This window comes from Eretmochelys imbricata, chromosome 18, assembly GCF_965152235.1.
Source record: "Eretmochelys imbricata isolate rEreImb1 chromosome 18, rEreImb1.hap1, whole genome shotgun sequence".
NCBI lineage: Eukaryota > Metazoa > Chordata > Testudines > Cheloniidae > Eretmochelys > Eretmochelys imbricata.
The window spans coordinates 23927712-23952814 of NC_135589.1; the positions used below are offsets into that span (position 1 = coordinate 23927712).

General features: G+C 42.1%; 1 protein-coding gene across 1 annotated transcript in view; it reads left to right on the forward strand.

Moving 5' to 3' along the window:
- SLC45A1 (solute carrier family 45 member 1) overlaps positions 1-25103 on the forward strand; it is a 67582-nt gene that overhangs the window by 33081 nt on the left and 9398 nt on the right. Inside the window, exons 2-7 of the mRNA XM_077837295.1 lie at positions 11689-12096; positions 14862-14954; positions 16543-16767; positions 17922-18661; positions 20527-20680; positions 22272-22448. Of these exons, the coding sequence (XP_077693421.1) occupies positions 11700-12096; positions 14862-14954; positions 16543-16767; positions 17922-18661; positions 20527-20680; positions 22272-22448 (1786 nt within the window). The 5' untranslated portion in view covers positions 11689-11699. The remainder of the gene's footprint in view (positions 1-11688; positions 12097-14861; positions 14955-16542; positions 16768-17921; positions 18662-20526; positions 20681-22271; positions 22449-25103) is intronic.

A 25103-nucleotide genomic window follows, 5' to 3' on the forward strand; every position in this document is an offset into this window, starting at 1 on the left:
ACCTATTAAAGCCTCCCCTCCAGTCAGACAGGGGCATGCGCTAGGAACCGAGAGAGGAAGGTGAGCTACTGGAGAGCTTGGTGGTGCAGATGCTGGAACCCTGCTCCAGCAGGGTGTTGGCAGCAAGCCCAGGGACATGGGGGAAAAACTGAGGGAAAGAGGAATACCCTAGCCCACTGCTAAACAGAAGCACAGGACCCACCAAGGCGGAGAAGCAGCAGCTCAATCACACCACATATTTTCACAGCTGGGCTGATATGCAGAAATTTAAGAACAGGGCCCTTAGAATATATTAAATAGGCACAGGTTTCAGAGTAACAGCCAAGTTACATACTATTGTGTTTCCGTGAATATCAAGATTTATTGACATGTAAAATGCTACCTGGAAGAAACATATTTAGGTTGAGATTAAGAGCCTAAGGAAAGGAGGTTTCTAAATCGCCTAACTTCCATTAGGCGTCTTTGAAAATCCCAGCTTTAATCAATCATATGACTATTTTCAGTCTATACTCTTCTTCTACTTGGTAAACTTGCACATATTACATATAATTATAGGTGTCTATGATAAACTTCTCAGGACAGGGATCAAGTCTCTATAAAATATATTTGTCTTGTGCTGGGGGTAGAACTGTCCATTCATGCTCTTTCCTCATTGATCGGTGGCAAACTCCTGTGACTAATGCACTATAGACATAACTGTGCAATGCAAGATCCCATTGGCTCTCTTCCCTTCCCTTCCGTTTTTGTTTTTTGGGTTTTGGCACACAAATGCTTGAAACCATGAGCTAATATGGTCCTGTGACTAGGGTCCCAGTGGGGGCCAGTTGCAGTCATTCAATTAGGGTGAACTGCAAAGAATGGGGTAGATAATCCCCAAAGCTGGTGGATATTTTCAATACTTAGATTTACCAAGTCAGCATAAAACAGCTTCTTTATTACCTCATGGGTTGCCCAGAGCCAATAACCCAGTTCCCTTGAAGTAACCCAGCCTCAAGCCTCCATCCAGCTACTCATGTCAAATATGATGAAGATTTATGAAAATCTTATCACATAAAAACAAAAGGTTCTACCAATCCCAAAGGATTGGGCCTATTACCTCCCAAGTTTTTGACTAGTCCAGATCTTACCCAAATACACGCATAGTCAATTCTTATAACTAAACTAAAAATAAAAATAAAAAAAAATCCAAGAGTGAGAGTATGGTTAAAAGCTCAATATACACACAGACAGGAGTTCAATTCTGGGAAGCTATTTAGGGTGAGCACTGAAGAAAGAGGTTTTTTTTTTGAGAGAGAGAGAACTAGAGCCCCAGGATTTCCTTAACCTGGGCCTGGTTTTAAATATGCTTCTAGCAAATAAATATCATTGTACTCTAAATGAACGAACACCAGTACTGGAAATAGGGTCTTGGGTTGTCATGGCCACACAAACATTTTAAGGATGTTTATAATTTAGTTTTTATGTTATTCTGTTTATTATTTATCTAAAACAAAAAAAAGTTCAGATCTCATGCCAGGCAACCTCTTGTGACACGAGTCAACAAAGGCTCATTGTTCTCATCTGTGCTGGAGGGATTATATGACCCTCAGTCATAGTCCTAGGGCTCTATATGAATTTGCAGACTGACTGAAATCCACCAGCACTGAACTGTTCTCTGTAAAAATTGTTTTTTCAGGTGTTACTGTTGCACCACCTAGTGTGCAAACGAGTTGTACCTCTGTTAGTGATTTCCATATTATGGAGACATTCTGTTTCACCAAATACAGAAAAGTGACTCTTCATTAAACATGATCACAAACCAAATATACGATCTTCATGATAAAACACACTGTTCACTGAGCAAGGCACTGAGATGTGCTCTGGCAAAAAGGCGAATTTCAGTTTGAGTGTGTGTAATATAACAAGCATAAAGGGGTTCAGTGTGATGTTACAGCCATCTCTGTAAATATAGATTTACATATTGCAAAACGTTGCGATAAAATTAAGGTTTTGGGATTAAGTTGTTTTTTTTTTAAAAAAGCCACACTGGGTGAATTAAACAAATGGCAGTATTCAAGCCCACTGACAGCAATTCTAGGCCCCAGGGCAGAACAGTCAATGGGCCCCTGGCCCATAAGGACGTGGTCTGCCTGACATTTGGGCGGTGCTGCATGTCCACTGGCTAGTGCCCCGCAAGCTACTGGCTGCACATTCTCTTCCTGCACGGCCAAGGCTTCAACGTGCCCACCTGGCTGCCTTCGACCCTGCCGGTACCACCCCACATGCGCCTAGGAGCCCCTGCCCTGTGGCCCACACAGGCCATTTAAAAAGGCCTGGGTTCCTAGACCCCATCCCTCCCCTTCCCATCCCCACTCCTCCCAGCCTCTTCCCGCCCCATTCGTCCCCCAAGCACACACTGTCTTCGCTCTTCCCCAGCACCTCCTGCACGCCACTGATCAGCTGATCATTAGCAGGCAGGCAGATCAAGAGGAGCTGATCGGCAGGGCCGCTGGTGGGTGCTGAGCACCCATTTCCCCCCCCCCATGGGTGCTCCAGCCCCAGAGCAACCACAGAGTTGGCACCTGTGGCAGAAACCCATGTCTCTCTCCTACCTCCCCAGGATTTTTCCAGGCTGCAGTTCTCTGCCTGCATTGATATTCCCAGCAAGCCAGACTGCCTAAAGAGGCCAGTGACTATGCTTTTGCTTTCTCTCTGAAGACTTATGATCATCATATTGCCAGCAGTTGTAAGTTACCACACAGCTCTTTACATATAAGGACATTTATTCTTAAAATTAAAGTATTACAGAGAAAACATTTAAAAAAGTTCCTATATGCACGCTAATGTAACCCCCACACCTCCTGGGTATGGTGTTTTGTCCCATCTAGTGGCACCGAGACCACTTAGAGAGAGATTAATGAGTTTGCTCTACAGCCTTAGCTAACAGCCAGTTGGCTTTTAGCTCATGCTGCAGAGGCTCATGCACTAAGCTCCAGAGATCACAGGTTTGATCCCACCTGCTGACAACCAAGGTCTGTTGGAGTTACACTGACAGTTTACTAGAAGTCTTAGGTTGCTTCAGTAGGGCAAAGTACTTCCAACCTTCCCAGGAAAGATCCCTTGGGCAGAAGGTCTTGTCCATTTGCTGGATCAGAAAGAAGCCCAGGAGTCAGTTTAAACTCAACATATTTACCCAAAAAGTCCTCTTTGTTGGTCTCTGAGGAATCCTGTTTGAAGCAGTATATGTGAGCTCTGAAAGTGGTGGTACTTCTCTGGAGGAGTTACAGCCTGAGTGGATTTTTCTAATCACTCCTGTGATAGTGTTCTCCACTCACTGCAGGTAGGGTGCCTCTTCCTGGCCATTCTGGGGAATAAGTCCCCAGGTCAACACCTCTTCCTACAAGTGCAAGGTGTCCCTCCACCTCTGTCTCCAGCCATTCTGTCATTCCAGCTGCAGCCCCTTTGTCCCTCAGCCAGGTCACTATTGTGGTTTCCCTGGGGGTGGAATCTCCTCTGCAAAACAGGCTCAGATAGTCTTCCTATGCACTGCCCTGCCAGTGCTACTTCCCCAATGACTGATTGAAGAAACCCAGACCCAACCTACACTCCAGTTTCCAGCTCAGGGACTCTCTAGTCAGCAGCCAAGGTCTATTCCACTCTGTACCTTGCTGGATTTCTCCAAGCCCTTTTCTAACCTTCTAGCTTGCCCTTGCTTGTCTGGGTCTGCCAGCTTCACCACTCCCTCCTCCCAGGGAGCAACTGCAGGCTACTCACCTCAACAGCCTCCAACACGCCTCCTTCTTCCCAGAGAGAGACTGCAGTTTTTCCCAGCAACCCAGCACTTCTGTTGCCAGTTTCCTGGCTTCTATATACCCTGCCTGTTCCTGCACAGGTGAGCTTCTTTTAATTAAGTCTTCTCTTGCAGTCTTAATCCCCTCCCCCCCTTGCCACGTAATAGGCTAATTGGCCCCTCTGGCTGCCTTAACCCTTTCAGGGCAAGTGTGGGGATAACTCCACACTGCTCTTAGTTCCTGGAGGAACTGTGGTCACCTACAGAACTATATACAGTCCCTAGCCCACAATGATACATAAACTAATACAATAAGATCTCCCAAAGATAGTGGCAGGAAACTGCCATAACTGTCACACTCTATGTCGAAGAGTGAAAGTGCCAACCTTAAAAACAGCTCAAGTTCATTCAGAACATAGCAGCTTTTCTGCTTCAAAAAAAAAAAAAAAAAACACTGAAAACACATTAACATGGTGCTCTACTCCCCTTTGAATAGTCAGATTCAAGGTTTCACTCCTCTTTAAAGCCCTCCCCGGGAATGGCCCATGTTACCAAAGGGATTATCTCACTGGGTATACAAGACCTCCCATGACATATGTGTTCTACTTCAGACATACTGAATTTAAATAGAAGTACTTCATTTTGCAGCTTCTAGCAGCTGCAGACAGAAGGTGTAGTATACCTGCTTGTCACAGTTAAGAGTTTTATAGTAATTAATTTTCCTTCCGATCAATTCCTGCCCAGTCATAGAGTGTGAAATAATTTTCTGCTTAACGTAGTTGTTCAGAAGTTTTCTCAATGTATCTGGGAGAGCCATTCACCTCTTCCTCAGCTGCAATTGATGCCATCTTTGAATTCCTCCATACAACATTTCGAACCAACTTTGAAAGATTTCCAGAGCATGTGTTGCTTAGGACTGGTCATACACAGTCAACAGTATCTTTCTGGAGGCCTGTGTAATGTTGAGGATTCATATTCCTCCCTGGTTATAGTTGCATCTTTTTCTGCCCAACTATTTATTTTTCTTAGAGCTTCCCTTTTCTTCCTTCTCTCCTTCCTAACGCATGTTCCACACTTAGATAAAATATTTTAATTTACCATAATCTGTCATTCTGGGTGCCCTCAACTGAGGATTGAGATCAGGGTTCAGAGTTGAGTTGGTGCTGGCAAACATTTTTTGCTGAAGTGTTCTTTCATTTCCGTAAAAAGGTGGATTAAGTGGTGAATGAATGCTAAATTAGCCCCTTTCCTTGGGTCATTCCTTCCTGGGCAGCTTTTTTCCTTCAGTAATCATAAGTAGTTATATTAAAATTGAAGAAAGGTTTTTGCCCCTCCCACCGAAGCCCCTTGAGCATCTGAGGTGTGTTGTATGCTTTTGGGATGTTTGGAGATTCTTCCCCCCCCTTAACCCTGGTTTTATTCCACAGGCCTGTCATGAGTCCCTGGTGAGTGCTGGGAATCCAGAGGAGTGTAGGAAAACTCTGTCCATTGGCACCTAGTGAATATAGCAATATCTGCCAAATTCTGAAACCAATTACACCTCTGTAGGCATAGGAACACAACAACCCAAGTGCCCTCTGAAACATCCTGGGTCATCTTAGGTTTTGAACATTTTCAGAGAGGCTCTAAAGGAAGCTTATCTGTATTACTGTAAAAGGACAGCACTTCTGAAAATCTTGTTGCATGCAAGTTAAAATTGCCAGTCATTTGTTTTTAGGACATTTTAAAACCAGTTGATCAGCAAGGTGGTAAATCTAAGTAGAGGGTAACTTCAAAGTAGCATTTAAAAAGCCATGTGACTAATGCAGTGAGTGACTTTGTTTATATAGATTTCTTATCAAATATACAACTCTTACTTGAGAAGCCTTTGATAGAAATTAAACTATTAAATTGAAACAGCAGCTAACACCAGCAGCCTCCTAGTAAAAATAGTCATACTTGATTACAAACCCTTTGTGGGATCAAAAAAATTCTCTTATGAAGACTGGAAATATTTAACAATAAGAGAACACAGGTATTTCTCCTGTTAGTTTGTCCTATTGTTATGCAATACAGGCAGCTTGTTCTTGCAGCCTGCAGCTTTAAGAAACAATAGCTGAGGTATAGAGAAAAGCTGATGCTTTCTGCAGAGCCCCAGCAAGCTGGGGAGAAAGGAGAGCAAGAATAGTGATGACATCACCATTCTCCCCAGCCAGAAAGCAGGCTCCTTACACAGGGAGGGAGGATTCAGCCACAGCAGCAGTGACTAGGAACCTGTACCTCGGATAATCCAGGCATAGATAAGCATTTGAAAAAGGATGCTCCTCCATCTGTAATTACAGGTAACACTATTTCATACTGAACAAATACAATGCTTTCTGTGATCCAATCCATTCTCTCTTAGTGCTCTGGGCATTTGCTTCAGGGCCCTTTGACAGGAAGCTTTACAAATACTGTATATGGGGTGACATTTTAGAGGAGGATGGGAGGGAAAGGATGATACCTTTTGATCTTAGTTGCATCTCTTTCTGCAGTTAGTGGTCAGATCACTGTGCAGTTCCTTGGATAATACTTCTCCTGCTGTGGGAAGTCCAGAGAGAATGAGCCTTTGGAAGAGAGAATGTCCTGTCTTAAATTTTATAAAAATGTAAGACATGGACTTCAGTATAAATGGAGAATGGCCATTACTGTGAAAATTTCACAAGGGCTGATATGATTTGTGGTTTTCTGCTTCAAATGATTCATGTTGGTGAATAGGTCACCTGGGCTCTATATTGCCTTCCTTACAATAGAAAGGGTGACAGACTTGATTTTACTAGTAATCTGTTTATTCATTAATACATTTTAATCAACAAACCTTGTATTTCAGAACATTTGGTGAAAGCCTTAAGAACCCTTGTATATCTTATACAAGGTGCTGGGAAATATTTTATATTTGCAATTCAAAGCTTGTCTCACACAATGAACAAAAAAATTAATGAACCCTGCAGTCTGGGCAAATCTGCTGTTAGACTCATTTGCCTTCCTCTCCTCCACTAGAGTGATGGTCTCTCCGCATTTCCATTGCTGTATCACTGATAGAAGATTTAATTCTTGGCTGAAACTAGAAGCATAGGAGAATTTTCAGCCCATTGCACAGAGTTCTAGACTGACATTTTCATGTGAAATTAATATTAGCTGCACAGTCAGTGCTTTGAAAATTAATCTCAAAGTCTTGGCCCAAGAGAACTTTCTTTTTCCAATATTTAAAAAAAAAACCTTTTTGTTTAAATGAGGGTACTAAGAGCCTATGTATATAAAGTACATGCATGCATCCTTCTGACAATTCATGTGCCTGGTTGACAGGACAATGGCATGGTACTAAAAGGTAAGACACTATTACATTTGTGACACTAAAAAATTCAGTAAAAAAAAAAATCCTAAAAATTAAAAGTGAAATGTAACTAAGAGTTATATACTAGTTGCTTTAGATACAGTAAGAAGTTTATCCCTCAAACTGTTTAACTCTCAGGGAGATGTTACCTGATTTGCTACCTTAGGGAAGTTCATAATTTAGTGGCAGGCCCCTGTGCTAAGGAGGATGGGTTCTATCCCTTGTGAGGTGGAGCTGAGATAAAACTCTAGGGAAAAGCAATCTTACTATTAGTGTTTAGACTCAATCTACCAAACCCCATAAGTAAAGGATACTCAAAATGAAAGCTGCTCAGTCCAATAATATCTCCTATTTATGCAGAACCTCTCATTCCAAATGATGTCAAAGTGCATTACATATTTTTTGAGTTATATACAGGAATCACTTCATAGAATCATAGGACTGGAAGGGACCTCGAGTGGTCATCTAGTCAGTCCTGCCATGAGTGCAGGGAACTGAAGTATTATCTAGAACATCCCTGACAGGTGTTTGTCTAACCTGCTCTTAAAAATCTCCAATGATGGAGATTCCACAACTTGCCTAGGCAATTTATTCCAGTGCTTAACCACCCTGAGAGTTAGGAAGTTTTTCCTAATGTCCAACCTAAACCTCCCTTGCTGCAATTTAAGCCCATTGCTTCTTGTCCTATGCTCAGAGGTTAAGAACAACAATTTTCTCTCTCCTCCTTGTAACAACCTTTTATGTACTTGAAAACTGTTATCATATCCCCTCTGAGTCTTCTCTTTTCCAGACAAAACAAACCCAATTTTTTCAATTTTCCCTCATAGGTCATGTTTTCTAGACCCTTAATAATTTTTGTTGCTCTTCTCTGGACTTTCTTCAATCTGTCCGCATCTTTCCTGAAATGTGGCACCCAGCCATTTCCCATTTTGTATGTGTGCAACTGATTGTTCCTTCATAAGTGGAGTACTTTGCATTTGTCCTTATTAAATTTCATCCAGTTTACTTCAGATCATTTCTCCAGGTTGTCCAGGTCATTTTGAATTTTAATCCTATCCTCCAAAGCACTTACAACCTCTCCCAGCTTGATATCGTCCGCAAACTTTATAAGTGTACTCTGTATGCCATTATATAAATCATTGATGAATATATTGAACAGAACCAGACCCAGAACTGATCCCTGCGGGACCCCACACTCATTATGCCCTTCCAGCATGACTGTGAACCACTGATGATTACTCTCTGGGAATGGTTTTCCAACCAGTTATGCACCCACCTTGTAGTAGCTCCATCTACGTTGCATTTCGCTAGTTTGTTTATGAGAGGGTCATGTGAGACAGTATCAAAAGCTTTACCAAGTCAAGATATACCATGTCTACCACTTCCCCCCCATTCACATGGCTTGTTCTCCTCTGCTGTTTTTATTTAAACATTTTGAAGGTGCTCTTTTAATGTAAATTAAATAGTTTAATTACTGTATGGTGTGCAGCTCCCATAGCTCAATATTCCATGCTATATGGACTCTTCCAGAAGGGAAGTAAGTTTCTGATGGGCAGGGCTGCAGCACTGGGAGCATCAGATGGTGCCAGGGGAAAAGTGGGCCCACCAACTTCTATTTTTACCCCTTCCACCACTCAACCAAGGGCAATGGCAGCAGCACAAGGGGCACTTAGCAACTATATCCAGAAACTGAGGCTTCTCCTGTTCTCCCTCCTCCCCCTCATCACCATCCATACCAGCAGTCATGCAGCACACAGGACCTCTGGACCTAACTTCTTTCCTTCATTGATGGGACTGGCATAAAATGTGAGCTACAACATATTAAATACATTTGGAGCCACTTCAACTCACTTCTGAATTAATTTATCTTGCCCTTCCAAATTTATCAATATTAACTAGCTCACTTTCTGTATTGGTTAAAAAAATAGTATGGGTGATGAGGTGGCAAAAGCAAATCTAAGTAATTCCAATGCATTGGGTGTTTTTTAATCCCTAATGTTAACATGTTATGCCTGGACAGTCAGGGTGGAAGCAGTAATTTCTCACATAAGCAAAGATTGGGCAAGAAGCACCCATAACATTTATTTCTATAATGTCATCAAAAGCTAAGAAATTACAAATAGAGAAAGCAGCATTAAGCAGCGTTTTGCACAGAATCAAATTTAATTAAGACATAATTCACCTTTTTCACTGGTGATAAGATCCATATCCAAATGTAGGCATTCCACAGGCATCAGCCAGAACACAAACATAGGCTGTGGGCTTAGCTACATATCAGTAATAGATCAGTTACGTGTCTTCAGAGGGCAATGTTAATGATACGTTACTCCAAAAGCTTTGAAAACAAAGACATTATTAGCATTAAAATTAGTGCACAAATTTCCTTTCAGTCGGCACCTTACCATTAAAACCAAAAAGCCATGGATGCTCAAAGACCCTGGTTTGCTATATTATGTTTTTTGCAGATGTTCAAACCACATAGTAGATGACGCTTTGTCATTATTCTCTTGCAAAATTGTGTTACATATAGAAAGTTGTTTGTTTGTTTATGGGATATGTAGCTAGTGATACCAAAAAGATGACATGCAAGGATGCTGTTGACTTACAGTAACATCACTAAGGCAGAGTGAAATAGAAAGGTTTGGCAAGAAGTTATTTTTGGTAGCCTGCTTAGTCCAGGACATAGACAGTGAAATTAGTTAATGAGTTATGTAGGAGCCACCAAAACATGCCAGAAACAGCCCCTTGCCAAAGAGGCAACTAAACACTGGCAAAGACTAAGGGCCAGATTCTCTAATGGGCTCAACAAAGCACGGAGTGAAAGAGGGGAGTGTCAGGGAGCCAATTACAGTTCCCTGATTCTTTGCCTGGCTTCAGGTACAGGTTAGAACAATCTGGGTACTTCTCTAACTTGTACCAGTTAGCTATAGTCCCCAAGGGACCATTGTCTAGTCAGGGATTGACAAACCACATTATGCTCCTTCCAACACTGCCCCCTACCTCTAAACACATACCCTGCGCCAAAGGCTGCAGCGAGGGGAGCCTAAGAGCTGGATCTATTGGTTCTGCACCTGCTGGGGACTCCTGTGGCCAAGAGAATCTGCAGCAAGGGACTTGCAGCCAGTCTCTGCTTCCTTTGTACCCACTGAGCAGAGCAGAGTTCTGCCTCTAAGCACTGAATGTGTGAGAAAATAAGCAAATGTACTTATGTCCTACTTCCAGCTATCTGGAATATCAGTAAGACAAACTCTTCTGCTATTAAGGCTCCCAAGGCCTTGCTGAATGTTTGCTGACTGAAGAAATCGTATCAATAACAATCGTTGATCAATCTCTAAGGCATATTTGAAATTCCTTAGGAAAGAATCAGCACTCATACTTTTCACCTAGCATCAAATAAGCTAGCAAGGCACATATACAGATATCTAAAAGGGTGTTAAGAAAAAGGAGGGTATAACGTATTCCAAATACAACCCAATGTGTTGCAAATATTCTGTCCTCCCATAGGTCTGCACCAGAGTATACCACTCAGACACCTCCACCAGAGGTTGTTTCTGAAGTCAATTATGTATTACACTTAGACAAGATTTAGCACACACAAAACTAGATGGAAAAACAACAAAGAATCCAAGAACCTTCCTGTTGTCAAAAAAGTATTGGAACCAGTGACATTCAAAGGAAGAGAATGAAGAAATAAGGTAAAGGTTCAAAAAGAAGAAAAGGTGCTGAAAGTGAAGCTGATTTCCAATTACGATGTGAAGGTAAAAAAAAAAAGATGTTGAGCTTTCCTGGGTGAAAGAAGTAAATTAAAATGTTGTAGAAGGTGAATCTCAAAATGAAGTTGAGGCACTGGAAGAGGAGAGGTCAAACAGGTGCATTTTGTCATAATCGTCACATAGACCAGTTTATAAATATAAGTTTATTTTTGAGACAGGACTATCTATGTTTCTGCTATGATTCTATTTTCTCTGTACTGAAGCTGTATATCGCTATCAGTTTATGAGGCAAAAGAGATGCTGGACTCTGATGAATGTTACTTTTGTCCTGTCTTTTTGTTTTTCTTAATTTAAAATAAAAAGGCCTTTCAAACAGTGTGTGTGTGAGAGAGGGGGAGAGATATATCTAAGAAAGGCAGCAGCCTGGGCCTGCCGCCCCAGACTTCACAAAATGCCGGGGCGGAGAAAATGAACAACCTCTTAGCTTTCATGATAACCACAGCAAACAGCTCTACTGCACCTGATCGGGCTGGGGACTTGTCCTCCATCACTGGCACTCTAGCTTCCTTCCCTCTCACAATATTGGTTCCACGTCATCCATGAACTATAGTGACCTGCAAGGGCATTATGAGGGAAAAGGCCCCTAGGGGCCAGCGTGTCCCCTACTAGGTTATTAGCACAGTAAGTTCTTGAATTGACCAGCATTCATTTTCTACATTAAAATCTTATGTTCTATGAAAGGCTGAGGCATTCAATATGCTCCATGACCAGAAATGGGCTAGAACTTCAGCAACTAAAATCAGGTGACATTTCTCTTTCATACCAATACTGAATCTCAGCTTTTTTCCTCCCAGGAATATTCACAATGATCCCTTCAGCTGCAGCAACCCCTCCCAGCGATGTGCTTTTCCCCAGCCTGTCTTGTCAGGAATTCTGGAGGTCTCAGATCTCAGGCTATTCCGGATCTGTCACTCGCCACATCAGTCATCGTGCCAACAACTTTAAAAGACACCCAAAGAGGAGAAAACACATCCGCCCCTCCCCTCCACCACCCCCAAATACACCATGCCCTATTGATCTGATTGATTTTGGGGATCTCCACCCTCAGAGATCTTTCCTAGAACTGCTGTTTAATGGGTGTATTCTCTTTGGGATTGAGTTCAGCTATGCCATGGAAACAGCCTATGTGACTCCTGTGTTGCTTCAGATGGGGCTGCCGGATCAGTTGTATGGAATGGTGTGGTTTATCAGCCCAATACTAGGTAATTTTTTTTTACGCTAATTTTACCCTCCTGCTTTTCCACTTCACAAGGGATTAGTTTGACACTGAGTTCTTTCTTTTCTTTGCTATTTAATTTACTTTACAGGTTTCACACATGTGATGTGGAAGTTGGAACCACTACCCATAATTTTAGAGAACAAAATGGAGAATATACCTCACTGGCCCTGGCTGAGGAGGGCGAGATGTGACCAAAGAGGGATTTCTCATTACTGATTTCTGAGTCTATTTTTATTTGCGACCAACATACTTCCAGAATTTTGGCTACTCCATTTGTATATTTAAAAAATTAATTTAAAGGAAGTCAAGGAACTAACCTCTACTGACCCAACAGAAAGAGGGGGAAGAATATGGAGACTAAACCTCTCTGGGCCTGTCAGCAAGCTGGGTGGAAAGATGGGGGAGGGATAGCTCAGTGGTTTGAGCATTGGCCTGCTAAACCCAGGGTTGTGAGTTCAATCCTTGAGGGGGCCATTTAGGGATCTGGGGCAAAAATGGGGGATTGGTCCTGCTTTGAGCAGGGGGTTGGACTAGATTGACCTCCTGAGGTCCTTCCAACCCTGATATTCTATGGGGGATAGCTTTGAGTTAAACAAGGCATCCCAGGGATGGAGTAAATCTACTTCTCAGTCCAGAGTTTTGCTTTCTGTTGGGGTTGTGGCATATTCCTCTGCACAGACATGGGGTGGAAGGTGTATCCTTCTATACAGGAAGAGCAGCAGAAGGTATTATTCCACAACTTGGGTAACATCCTTCTGTCTCTTTGTATTTTTAAAACTGATTTCAGAAGAAGAGAAGAAATAATTCCTTTCCTCAGTCACTGAATCCCTACCTGGCCCAGTATAATCCAGGCAACATTCAGATTTACACATTGACTTACTGCTACAGCCCAGGCTAACCTCATAAGGAAGTTCTGGTTTAAGGCAGTGAAGTTGTTCATACAGAACAGAGCACCTTACAGGATAATATAATTGCCCATTCATTTTACACTTTTTGTCAAACTCCACTGTTATTTTGAAGTGGATTGGATTGCATTGGGTCAGGCTGGTACCAGCTGAACATTACATAATGTACTATAGTTCCCAGCTTCCACTCCAGGAAATTCAAAGAAGTAAATAGTGCAAAAGCCTAAGGCCCAGATTTTTAAAGGTATTTAGGTCTTGCCGCACTCAGCATTGCAACACTTAACTGATAAGTGGGAGTGTGCTAATAAAGTCTGCGGATGATACAAAGCTGGGAGGTATTGCCAATTTAGAGAAGGACCAGGATATCATACAGGAGGATCTGGATGACCTTGTAAACTGGAGTAATAGTAATAGGATGAAATTTAATAGTGAGAAGTGTAAGGTTATGCATTTAGGGATTAATAACAAGAATTTTAGTTATAAGCTGGGGACGCATCCATTAGAAGTAATGGAGGAGGAGAAGGACCTTGGAGTATTGGTTGATCATAGGATGACTATGAGCCACCAATGTGATATGGCTGTGAAAAAAGCTAATGCGGTCTTGGGATGCATCAGGAGAGGTATTTCCAGTAGGGATAAGGAGGTTTTAGTACCATTATACAAGGCACTGGTGAGACCTCACCTGGAATACTGTGTGCAGTTCTGGTCTCCCATGTTTAAGAAGGATGAATTCAAACTGGAACAGATACAGAGAAGGGCTACTAAGATGATCCGAGGAATGGAAAACTTGTCTTATGAAAGGAGACTCAAGGAGCTTGGCTTGTTTAGCCTAACTAAAAGAAGGTTGAGGGGAGATATGATTGCTCTCTATAAATATATCAGAGGGATAAATACTGGAAAGGGAGAGGAATTATTTAAGCTCAGTACCAATGTGGACACAAGAACAAATGGCTATAAACTGGCCACCAGGAAGTTTAGACTTGAAATTAGACGAAGGTTTCTAACCATCAGAGGAGTGAAGTTTTGGAATAGCCTTCCAAGGGAAGCAGTGGGGGCAAAAGATCTATCTGGCTTTAAGATTAAACTTGATAAGTTTATGGAGGAGATGGTATGATGGGATAACATGATTTTGGTAATTAATTGATCTTTAAATATTCATGGTAAATAGGCCTAATGGCCTGTGATGGGATGTTAGATGGGGTGGGATCTGAGTTACCCAGGAAAGAATTTTCTGTAGTATCTGGCTGGTGAATCTTGCCCATATGCTCAGGGTTTAGCTGATCACCATATTTGGGGTCGGGAAGGAATTTTCCTCCAGGGCAGATAGGAAGAGGCCCTGGAGGTTTTTCACCTTCCTCTGTAGCATGGGGCATGGGTCACCTCCTGGAGGATTCTCTGCTCCTTGAAGTCTTTAAACCACGATTTGAGGACTTCAATAGCTCAGACATAGGTGAGGTTTTTCACAGAAGTGTGTGAGATTCTGTGGCAGGAGGTCAGACCAGATGATCATAATGGTCCCTTCTGACCTTAGTATCTATGAATCTATAAGGAGCCTAAATCTCATTTTCAAAGTTGTGTAGGCACTTAGGAGCCAAAATTTCAAGTGCCTATGTCCCTTTTGAAAGTAAGATTTAGGTTTCTAAATGTATTAGGCATAGCAACACCAAGCACAACAATGCCTAATACCGTTTAAAATCTGGGCATAGATGACTGCTGTTGATCGAGAAGGTCACATTCTGCCTTAATGATGCATTTCCTGCCTTCTAAACTTCCCATGATGAAGTCTTGGTGAAACAGGATGGTAATAGAAATGTCCCTTACTTGTGAGTCATTTTTGTTTCAGGATTCCTGCTGCAGCCTTTTCTGGGGGCCTGGAGTGACAGATGCACATCAAGATTTGGCAGGAGGCGACCCTTCATTCTGGTCCTGGCAATAGGTGTGTTTTTTTAAATATAAAAGAAAAATAACTTTAAATCTCAAAAAATGTTAGTCAGTGAAAAACCTCTCCTTCCCTTCCACCTCCCTCCAACTGCACACCCCCCCCCCCCGGGGCAGTGTTCTTGGTGACAGGCCCCCTCTTCTCCCCAACCCTCACTGGTGCTCTGACCTGAAAAGCCCCATTCCCCTTCCCCTCAGCTGTGCAGGGCTGTGAGTGCCACAGCTGGTGAAAAAAGCATAGGACTGGGCTTCAAGATCTTGACTTCTAATTCCAGCCCTGACACTTGCCATGTGGCTCTGGTATAATCTCTAGCCTTTGCTACACCAGTTTCCTTTTCTACATAAGAGAGGTGCTGTGAGCTTTAGCTGGTTAGTGTTTGAAAATGAGGTGTGTGCAGTGCTGTTTGTGTTGAATTTTACACTTAAAAAGCTGAGGTCAGCAAGTGGGATTGTTTCCTCAAAAGCAGAAGGAATTTATAATTGGTCAGAGAAATACATAGACTATTGCCCATATGGCCTTTCCCAGAGTGAAAGCTCCCACATGAGGGGGCCTGAGAGGTTCCCTGCTCCAGGGGAGAGTTATGGGGCTCTCTAGAGTTTGCTGGGGCTGGCAGATCCAGAGAGGCAGGAGCCTTCTAGTTTGCCTCTGGCTGGTTCTCCTTACTGTTGTGCAGTAGAAGGCAGGAAGGGGAAGCAAAGGCAGTTAGTGCTTCAAACAGCATTCCCTCCTGTATCTGTAGCATTTGCAGTGGATGGTACTGCTGAGTGTGGACAGTCCCCTACTATTCCCCACACCCTACCATGAAACTCCTTCTATGTGGAGCTCCCGTAGAGGGGCATCTATAGGGTTCCAGGAGGATGGAACAGTGCTACATCTAAACTTTGAGCTGTGTGTGATTCCCAACTCATGTTTGCATACTCGCACCAGTTCTCATTGAGTTAACACAAGTCTAAATAGTAGTGTAGCCATGGTAGCATGGGCAACAGCAGCAGAGGCATGGCTTAGCTGTACTAAGTACCAACCTGCGGGAAAATGGTGGGTATGTACTCAGTACAACTAAACCATGCTGTCACTGCCTGTGCTATTGTGGTTACATTATGATTTATAATTGCAATAGCTTGATGAGAGCTAGTGTGAGTATATGTATGTTAGCTGGGAACTATACCCCTAGCTTCTAGTGTTGACATTAGCCTCAGATGGCACTCTCCCACTGCCTCCTGTGTGGGCAACTAGAGATGTATGTATGGAAGCGTCCTGTCTGCTCAATTATCTGGAGAGATCTAGTCCTATGTGAAGGCCTGTCAGCAGAAAGGAAACTCTACAAACAAACAGACTATGGAAATTGCTCATTAAATTTTGAGATTGGATCTAAGAAGAGCAAATAATTCAGTTTGGACATTGTTGGGAACAGAGATCCAAAATCTTTCCATAAACCACACAGAACCCTCAGTCTGTGGTGATCTGACTGTGAATGATGCTACCTGCTGTACTGAGTTTGGTGTAGAATAACAATCGGAGAGCAAGGAAGGATGGGCCTTCATAATTTTTTCCTCCCGGTTGATCTAATTTGATTCCTTGTTCCTAGGAGCATTACTGGGGCTCTCACTTATGCTGAATGGAAGGGACATTGGCAGTGCGTTGGCTGACACTGTGAATAACCATAAGTGGGGGATCATTCTCACAATCTGTGGGGTTGTCCTAATGGACTTTAGTGCAGATTCGGCAGACAATCCAAGTCATGCCTATATGATGGATGTGTGTAGCCCAGTGGATCAAGACAGGGGGCTTAACATCCATGCTTTGTTAGCAGGTATGCACTTTTATTTACTCTTGCATGGTATATAGCCATTTAGCTATGAGCAGACAAGTTCCAATATAGAATAGCATGGCACAAATGTTTGTATATACCATAGGTCTTTGAACTGTAATGATACATACAGCTTTGGGTTGGGGAACTGTCTCTTTTCCTCTACTATAAGTATAACTCAATAGGTAACTTCAGTAATTTAAAAAATAAACAGTGTATAAATTATAGTAAGTTTGTGATATTTTGCCCTTTATCAGTTTGCGTTTTATTGTCAAAGAGTTTAACAAATGTAAAAATAGAAATAAACCAAATTCTTGACAGCTCTTCATGAGACCCCCCTCAAACAGATGTGGTAGCAATAATATTTACAGAGAGGAGATGATCATACTGTATTCAGGAGAAAATACCATTTGTATTGGCTTTATTGGAGGAGGCAAATCCTGCTGGTTGCCCTAAAACTGCTGATCTTTATTTTCATTGTTAGCTATCAAATTCTGCAGTTTAGTTTTCCTCTTTCACCAGATTTATAAAACATACTTCTGCATTGCTCTGTGTGTGTGATGAAAGAAAGGACATTCGCCTAAGGCTGTCACCACATGAATGGAGCTTGTATAATGTATATATTTTATATAGTGTTTGTTTTAAACAGTGTTGCCACTTCAAATGTGTAGCCAGTCCATTATTCAGTAAATTGAGCTAACCTGACTCTGAATACACACAGAGAAGAGCTTCCTATTGAGTATGAAGGATCAATTTTAACTTCACTTTTCAGAGGAGAAATGCACTTTAATCCTAGAGCTATGCCATGAGGCAGGTAAGCATCACTATTGTCATTTTACAGGTGGGAACTCTGACACTTACAAAGATTAAGTGACTTGTCCTAAAATGAGCTGGCAAATGTGGGAGTAGAGCTGGCTTCAGATTCTTTACATCAATTACTTGTGCAGCATCAACCCCCTTCCCCTCTCTGTCTCATCATTAATGTGTTTTTGGTGCAGGCTATTGTATTGTATTTAAGAGATATAAATCCTTAAAGGGATTAGCTAGGAATTGGGAATCTAGCTCAGAACTCATGATTCAAATGGTGCTGTGCTTCATTGCCTTTTTTCTTTAGGAATTGGCTAGGGAAGGTAATCTTAATCTATTTTCCCCAACAGGTCTTGGAGGCGGCTTTGGTTATGTTGTTGGAGGAATAAATTGGGATAAAACCAGTTTTGGAAGAGCTGTGGGAGGGCAGCTCCGTGTCATCTATGTCTTCACAGCAATAATATTGACTATCACTACTGTCTTGACTCTAATTAGCATTCCAGAAAGACCGCTGCAGTCTTTTAGCAAGAAGAAAAAAGTGATGAAGAGTCCAAGTTTTCCTCTTCCTCCTTCTCCACCTCTTTTGTTTGAGGAAGGTGTAAATGAAAACCTCAGTTCTCGTAACTCACATGATTTATATGCAAGTTTTACAAGTCCAATTTCCCCTCTCAGCCCACTCACACCTAAATATGGCAGTTTTAACAGCAGAGACAACTCCTTGACAGGAATTAATGAATTTGCATCATCATTTGGGACCTCAAATATTGACAGCGTGCTCATAGACTGCTTCACAGGAGGGTATGATGGCTATTTAGCAATCCCAGCTAGCTTGCCCAGACAGGCAATCAGTGTCAGCTTTCCCAGGGTGCCAGAGGGCTTTTACTGTCAAGAAAATGGAATCCTGGACCAAGGGGAGAATTCTGTAAATCCAGGGACAGATGGAGATGCATTAAGGGTGGGTTCACTGGATGCAATAAAGCCACGATCAGTAGGGATTCTGAAAAGGCCTCAGACCTTGGCCATTCCAGATGTTGTAACAGGATATTGTCCAGAAAGTAGCAGGAGAAGAAATGTAACCTTCAGCCAACAGGTAAGGGGAGAAAATATCTCCAGAAACAATGTCATGACCATGTAATCTGAACATTCATTTAGTCTCTTTAGATAGTTTTACCTTTTATTTTAAAATGCTTAAATATATACTTTTATCATAATGACTGACTTTTTGTTTGTCTATACACACTTGTGATTAAGGGCTCTTTGTAACAGCTTGTTTATGAAAGCTACGGTAGGAATACAATATATGAACTCATAATATGAGTCTATTAATAAGAGAGATTTAGGGAACAAAAATTAGTAAGAGATTGCGGGAAATTATTTATGATTCGGACTCTCCGCCAGGGAATAATGTGGGCCTTTTCCCACCCCTCAGACAATATAACACAAGGTGCAGAGGCAAATTATGTGCATCAGCATTTCTGAGGTTAATAATGTTAGACACAAAAAGAAAAGGAGTACTAGGGGCACCTTATAGACTAACCAATTTATTTGAGCATAAGCTTTCATGAGCTACAAAATGTTTCACAGCCCATGAAATGATAACCAAAGTAATGGTGGGTGTGGGGAGGTGTTTTGCTGTGAGCATCTCCTCATGAAGATTACTGCCCATGTTTTCATCAGGGAAAGTGAGATTTTCCAGCTCTTGGGAAAAGGCTGTGGGGCTTGTCCCCAAACCTAGTGGTTTCCTGGGAATCTGCAGGAGGTCAGGGACCTCTCTGTGCTGGTACATAACGGGAACAGAAATGAGGCACCTGTCCTGTTATGTATGTTTCTTTTGCTATCTTTTGACCCAGTTATACATTTTGTGTTTTGAAACATGCTTAACGGATATTTTTTGACATCATATTACTGTTTTCAGGCTTGTGAATGAGCTTATTTTGTATAGGGAATGCATTCGGCAGCCCTTTGTACACATGAGCCAACTTCAGCCAACGATAACCTGATGTTAACAGGTGTAACACTCATGTAAATCTTTTGCCAAAATTCAGGAGTGACATAAATGGCGGTGTAAATTACATGCTAGGTGTAAGTTGGTCTTAAAAGGTGCAGGTGGGAATAGGAAGTACTTTAACATACACCAACTAGATCAGTGATTGGCAGCCTTTCAGAAGTGGTGTGCCAAGTCTTCATTTATTCACTCTAATTTAAGGTTTTGCATGCCAGTAATACATTGTAATGTTTTTAGAAGGCCTCTTTCTATAAGTCTTTAATATATAACTAAACTATTGTTGTATGTAAAGTAAATAAGATTTTAAAAATATTTAAGAAGCTTCATTTAAAATTAAATTAAAATGCAGAGCCCCCCGGACCGGTGGCTAGGACCCGGGCAGTGTGAGTGCCACTGAAAATCAGCTCGCATGCCATAGGTTGCCTACCCCTGAACTAGACATTCAGTAGCTGTGCAAAATGAGTGTAATTTACCACTATGAGTAAAATCCTGGTTTCCCTGATTTCAGTGGAGCCAGGATTTCATCCCATGTATGTGGGGAATAGCAGGAAAAACAACTAACGTGAGTGTGTAAATTAAAGGAGGTCCTTTTGTCTGCACCACCCCTACTATTCCTGCAGCCAAATGCAGCCCTGTTCTGAGGACAGCTCCTATTGACTTCAATGGGATTCATGTCCACTTACGCCAGTACTAAATTTGGTTCCCAAAGAAATCCAGAAGAGTGTAAGATACTTGTTTTGAATCCACTGAAAGCCAAAACCGTATACAGAATACTACTTTGCATTTTATGATTAACTTATTTACTCCATTGCTTGCATCCCCACTGAATCTAGACTCATCTTTATTCTCAATGTTTACTTTTTATGGCAACACTGTCAGTGACCACAAAGAAATGTAATATTACACAGCTTTGTTTTTATGTTTTCTGATTTGGAGTTCTTATGGTGCAGGTTGCTAATATTTTGCTGAATGGTATGAAGTATGAGAGTGAGTTGAATGGATCAGGTGAGATGTCTGAGCAATCACTTTCCATGAAACTTCTTTGTTCAACCATCTGCCACATGCCCAAGACTCTGCGTAACCTCTGCATCAACCACTTCCTAGGTAAACCTGCACAATGTCGTGTTTTCACCATGAAAGTAATCATATTTTCCTTCAGAAGAAAATGGTTTAAGAATCAGTTTAGATTAATATTTTAAAGTGTTTGATCTATTGTGGTTGTCCCTTGCTGAGGACTACTGACTAACTGAGTCCTAATTTTCTCCACGAAGGTGACCGATAGTATTCCAAACTCCAGAAAGTCTCTTATGGTTCTTCTATAACTAGATTATTTTCTACCAGAAATGAATACATATTTATTTTTAGTAAAAAAAATAATTCCTTGTTTATATTGGCACTAAGGAAATCTACCTCTGATTAGGTTGAGTATATGTACTAGGACACAAGAAACTGAACTAGGAGCAGAAATTATAAATTGAAAATTTTATCATTAAAATTTTACAAATCAGCCTCCTTTGACATTGTCCTCTGGTATTGGACTTCTTATTGAATGAGTGTTTATTTGCTCAGAGGCCTCTAAGGGCATTTCTAGATGAAACTCACTGCTCAGTAAACTGGGGTGTAAATCTTCAGAGCTCCAGTGTGCCATCCACTAACTGTCCGTTCCAAAGGGAACTCTTCATGTGGACCCTGCACACAGACTCTTAGTGTGCAGTATGCTGGAGCTCTGTAGATTTATCCCGCAGTTTGCCACACAATGTGTGTTCATTTAGACATGCTGTAAGGGTAATGATGGGTGATATTCTCTTTTATTTGTGCCAGGGACACTCCCATGTGAGGCAACACAGGGTTCAACTCTCTTTCTACTCATGTTCCATGCGTACATGAGGCTCCGTAAGAAAGATTGTAAGAGACATGGGCTGTGGAGTTTTCAGTATTCTGATGGCAGCCAGCTCTACACCACCATCACTTTCCATCTGTTAATACAGTGGCCAAGTGACTGTAGAAGGCTCGATAGGTCAGGCTCAGTCGAGAGAAGACTGAGTTAATATTAATAAGTTGGCAGAAAGAATCAGATGAACTGTTGCATCAGCATCCTTGAGTGAGGGAACACAGCCACCATTTGCAACATACATTCGCTGCTATGGAATTTTATTGAACTAGAGGATGCTGCTGGAGTCCCAGGTAGTCGCCATAACTAAAAGCACTTTTCCCATCCGATTTTGGAAAAATCAGTGGAGTCATCTCTCTCAGACCTTGCTACACTAATACATGCCTTTGTCATCTCAAGATTAGACCACTATGATGTGCTCTATGTGAAAGCTAGATCTTGAATCCATTTAGAAACTGAAGCTAGTTCAGAATTCTGTAACCCATTTGTAGTTTCTCTTGCTCTGATCAATGCTCTGACCAGTGCAGTCTGCCTTTGGAGATTCCAGGTGGTGTTCAAAGGGTAGGTTTTAACCTTTAAAATGCTAACTGACTTTGATACAGATTACAGTGTAGTATATAAAGAGAGAGGTCTCAGGTAACTCCCATGATGATGATAAGGGCAAGCTGTGGAGTGTATTATAGAATGTTACACAGTTTGTTTACTGCTGGGACTTCTAAAATATGCAAGAGTACCCAGAGCTTGGAGTGGGAGCTTAAAGATGCCATTCAAATTTAAATAAATATTGCTTCTGGCTTCTTCTAGGTTGGCTCTCGTTTGAGGGAATGTTGCTGTTCTACACAGACTTCATGGGAGAAGTGGTGTTTCAAGGCAATCCTAAAGCCCCTCACAACTCTGATGAATATCAAAAATACAATGCTGGGGTCACCATGGGGTGTTGGGGAATGTGTATCTATGCATTCAGTGCTGCATTCTATTCAGGTATTAAGCAGAGCTTTCTCCCATAATGCTGAGAGGAGAACGAACTGCCTCTGAAAAGCTGCTTCTGCAGTATAGAATGTTGTTTTAGGCTTGGCATTTATATTGCAGATTAGAGTGCTACTTGATGGTTTTTCTGCCCTAAAATCTTTTTTTTTTTATTAGCAGTTCTTGTCTGTCTGTTTGTTAATACTGGTTAGCATTGACAGCACAGACACCCAACAGTCTCGTCACAATAAAACAAATTGCCATTGTATAGCACTGTTCATAAAGTAATCCACAGCTTCACAAAACTCTTGTGAGGTAGGTGAACTGAGGTATGGGGGAATTGCACACTTCATAGCTTGTGTAAGCCGGATATTTTGCATGCACCAAGGGTTCCTTGCATCCCTCAATTTTCCCACATAGCTCCCTGCCATCCCACCTGCCTCTATTGCAGGGGCTTCCTGTAACTCCCCTGCGACTGCTAAGGATTCTGTATGCCCTGCATTCACACCCCCTATGCACACACAAACCCCATGCACAGGGAGCATGCATCCCTCCACCCATATGCACAGGGACACAGTCCTACTTGCAAAGTGGGAAATGTGGCTATGAAATTACTGTAATGTGCGTGCACAACTGACTACTCTGAGTACAGTTTTTCAGTTATCAATGGTTTTCTGCCAAACTGGGAGGACATTAATAGTGGGGCTCCACAGAGGTCTGTCCTGAGTCTGGTTCTATTCACTATTTTCATTAATGACTTAGATAATGAAGTGGAGAATATACTTATAAAATCTGCAGGTGACATCAAGCTGGGAGGGGTTGCAAACAATTTGGAGGACAAGATTATAATTCAAAATGACCATGACAAATTGGGGAACTGGTCTGAAATCAACAAGATCAAATTCATTAAAACAAGTGGAACCTACTGCACTTAGGAAAGAAATGTCAAATGCACAAATATAAAATTGGGAATAACTGTCTAGGCAGCAGTGCTGCAGAAAAGGAACTGGGAGTTATAGTGGGTCACAAGTTTAATATGAGCCAACTGTGTGGTGCAGTTGTGAAATAGGCTAATATAATTCCAGGGTGCATTAACAGGAGTACTTTATGTAGGACTGAGGGGGAAACCTAATAATAGTCTTCAAATATGTAAAGAGGATGGTGGTAAATTGTTCTCAATGTCCATTGGAGGTAGAACAAGAAATGTAATCAGTTAAATCTGCAGCAAGGGAGATTTAGGGTAGATATTAGTAAAACCTTTTTAACTATAAAGGATAGTTAAGTACTGGAATAAGTTACTAAGGAAGGTGTGGAATCCCTATCATTAGAGGTTTTTAAGGACATGTTAGACAAACACCTCTCAGAGATGGTGTATGATTGCTTGGTTCTGCCTCAGCATAGGGGGGTGAACTAGATGACCTCTTGCGGTCCCTTCCAGCCCTACATTTATATGATTCAATGTATTGGTAGGATAGACAGAGATGAGTCAGGACTACTGTTATGCTGGAAGACATTAATGGGTACTATCAACCAGTTGTTTGAGCTAAAACAATTGCAGAGGGGTTTAAAATTATGGCTGTACTAAAGAGCTGGTAAGGCTTCATGGGGTCCCCCATTTCCCACCTTTCAGCTTCCTGATTTTCCAAAAATCCAATAGTATTCTGGCCCTTGATACCTTGAATGTTTACTGAAATTTTGAAATTGAATAGTTGTAGCATTCAAAGGTTATTGTGTTACAGACAGAGGCAAATAGAAATGGTATCAAGTTGAGTGTAACGTCTTTGCAAGCTCAGGCAACCATTGTGCAATTCCTTCACTCACCACTGACAGGCAGCCTCTTCTGGGTAGAATTCTGTTTTTTTGGCAAATAGTAACACTGCACAAGTTATGCATATTGCAAGCATTCAGACTCACCCAGCAGCACCTCCTACTGGTCATCCTTGGGAATTAGCTCAATTTCCAGCCCAGAGCACCCTCTGCAGGCCAGTGATCTACCTTACCACTGGCCCCCATGTCCGGTGCCCTTGCCTTGGGTGCTGCCCCCTGGCAGTACCCCCACTCCCTAGGAACCCTCACCCACTATCCCCACATCACCTCAGTCATGGCTACTGCCAGTTATCATCAAGCCCCCACACCCTGGGGCAGACTGCAGTGTAAAAGCCAATCACCACAGGCAACAAGGGATTTGGACTGGCTGCCCTTACCCACCCTCAGACTGCCCCTTTGCAACCCCAATACCTATAAGGGCCTGGGACCAGGCCCTGCAGCCTGGGGAGTTGCTGGCCTAGGGCTTCCCAGCCCTGCCTTACTCTAGGTCCCCAGGTGAGTTCCCCTGCAACCAGGCCCATCTATCTCTCTCTAGCCAGAGAGAGACTGCCTGAGTTTCTGGCTCCCAGCCTTTGTAAGGGCCAGCTGGGCCCTGATTGGGGCATGGCCCAGCTGCGGCTATTTCCCCTATCAGCCCAGCTTCTAGCCCACAGCCCTCTCAAAGGGCTGGCTTTTCAGTCCTTCAGGGCAAGAGTGGGTAGCCACCCCGCTACACATACACACTGAGAAGAAAACATACAGTACCCCTAAGATATATTCATTTTTTTCCACATGACAACTTATTTTGTTCTAGAAGTAGCAGTCCTTCAAGAAATGTGCAGTTGGCGGAATCTGGCCCTTATT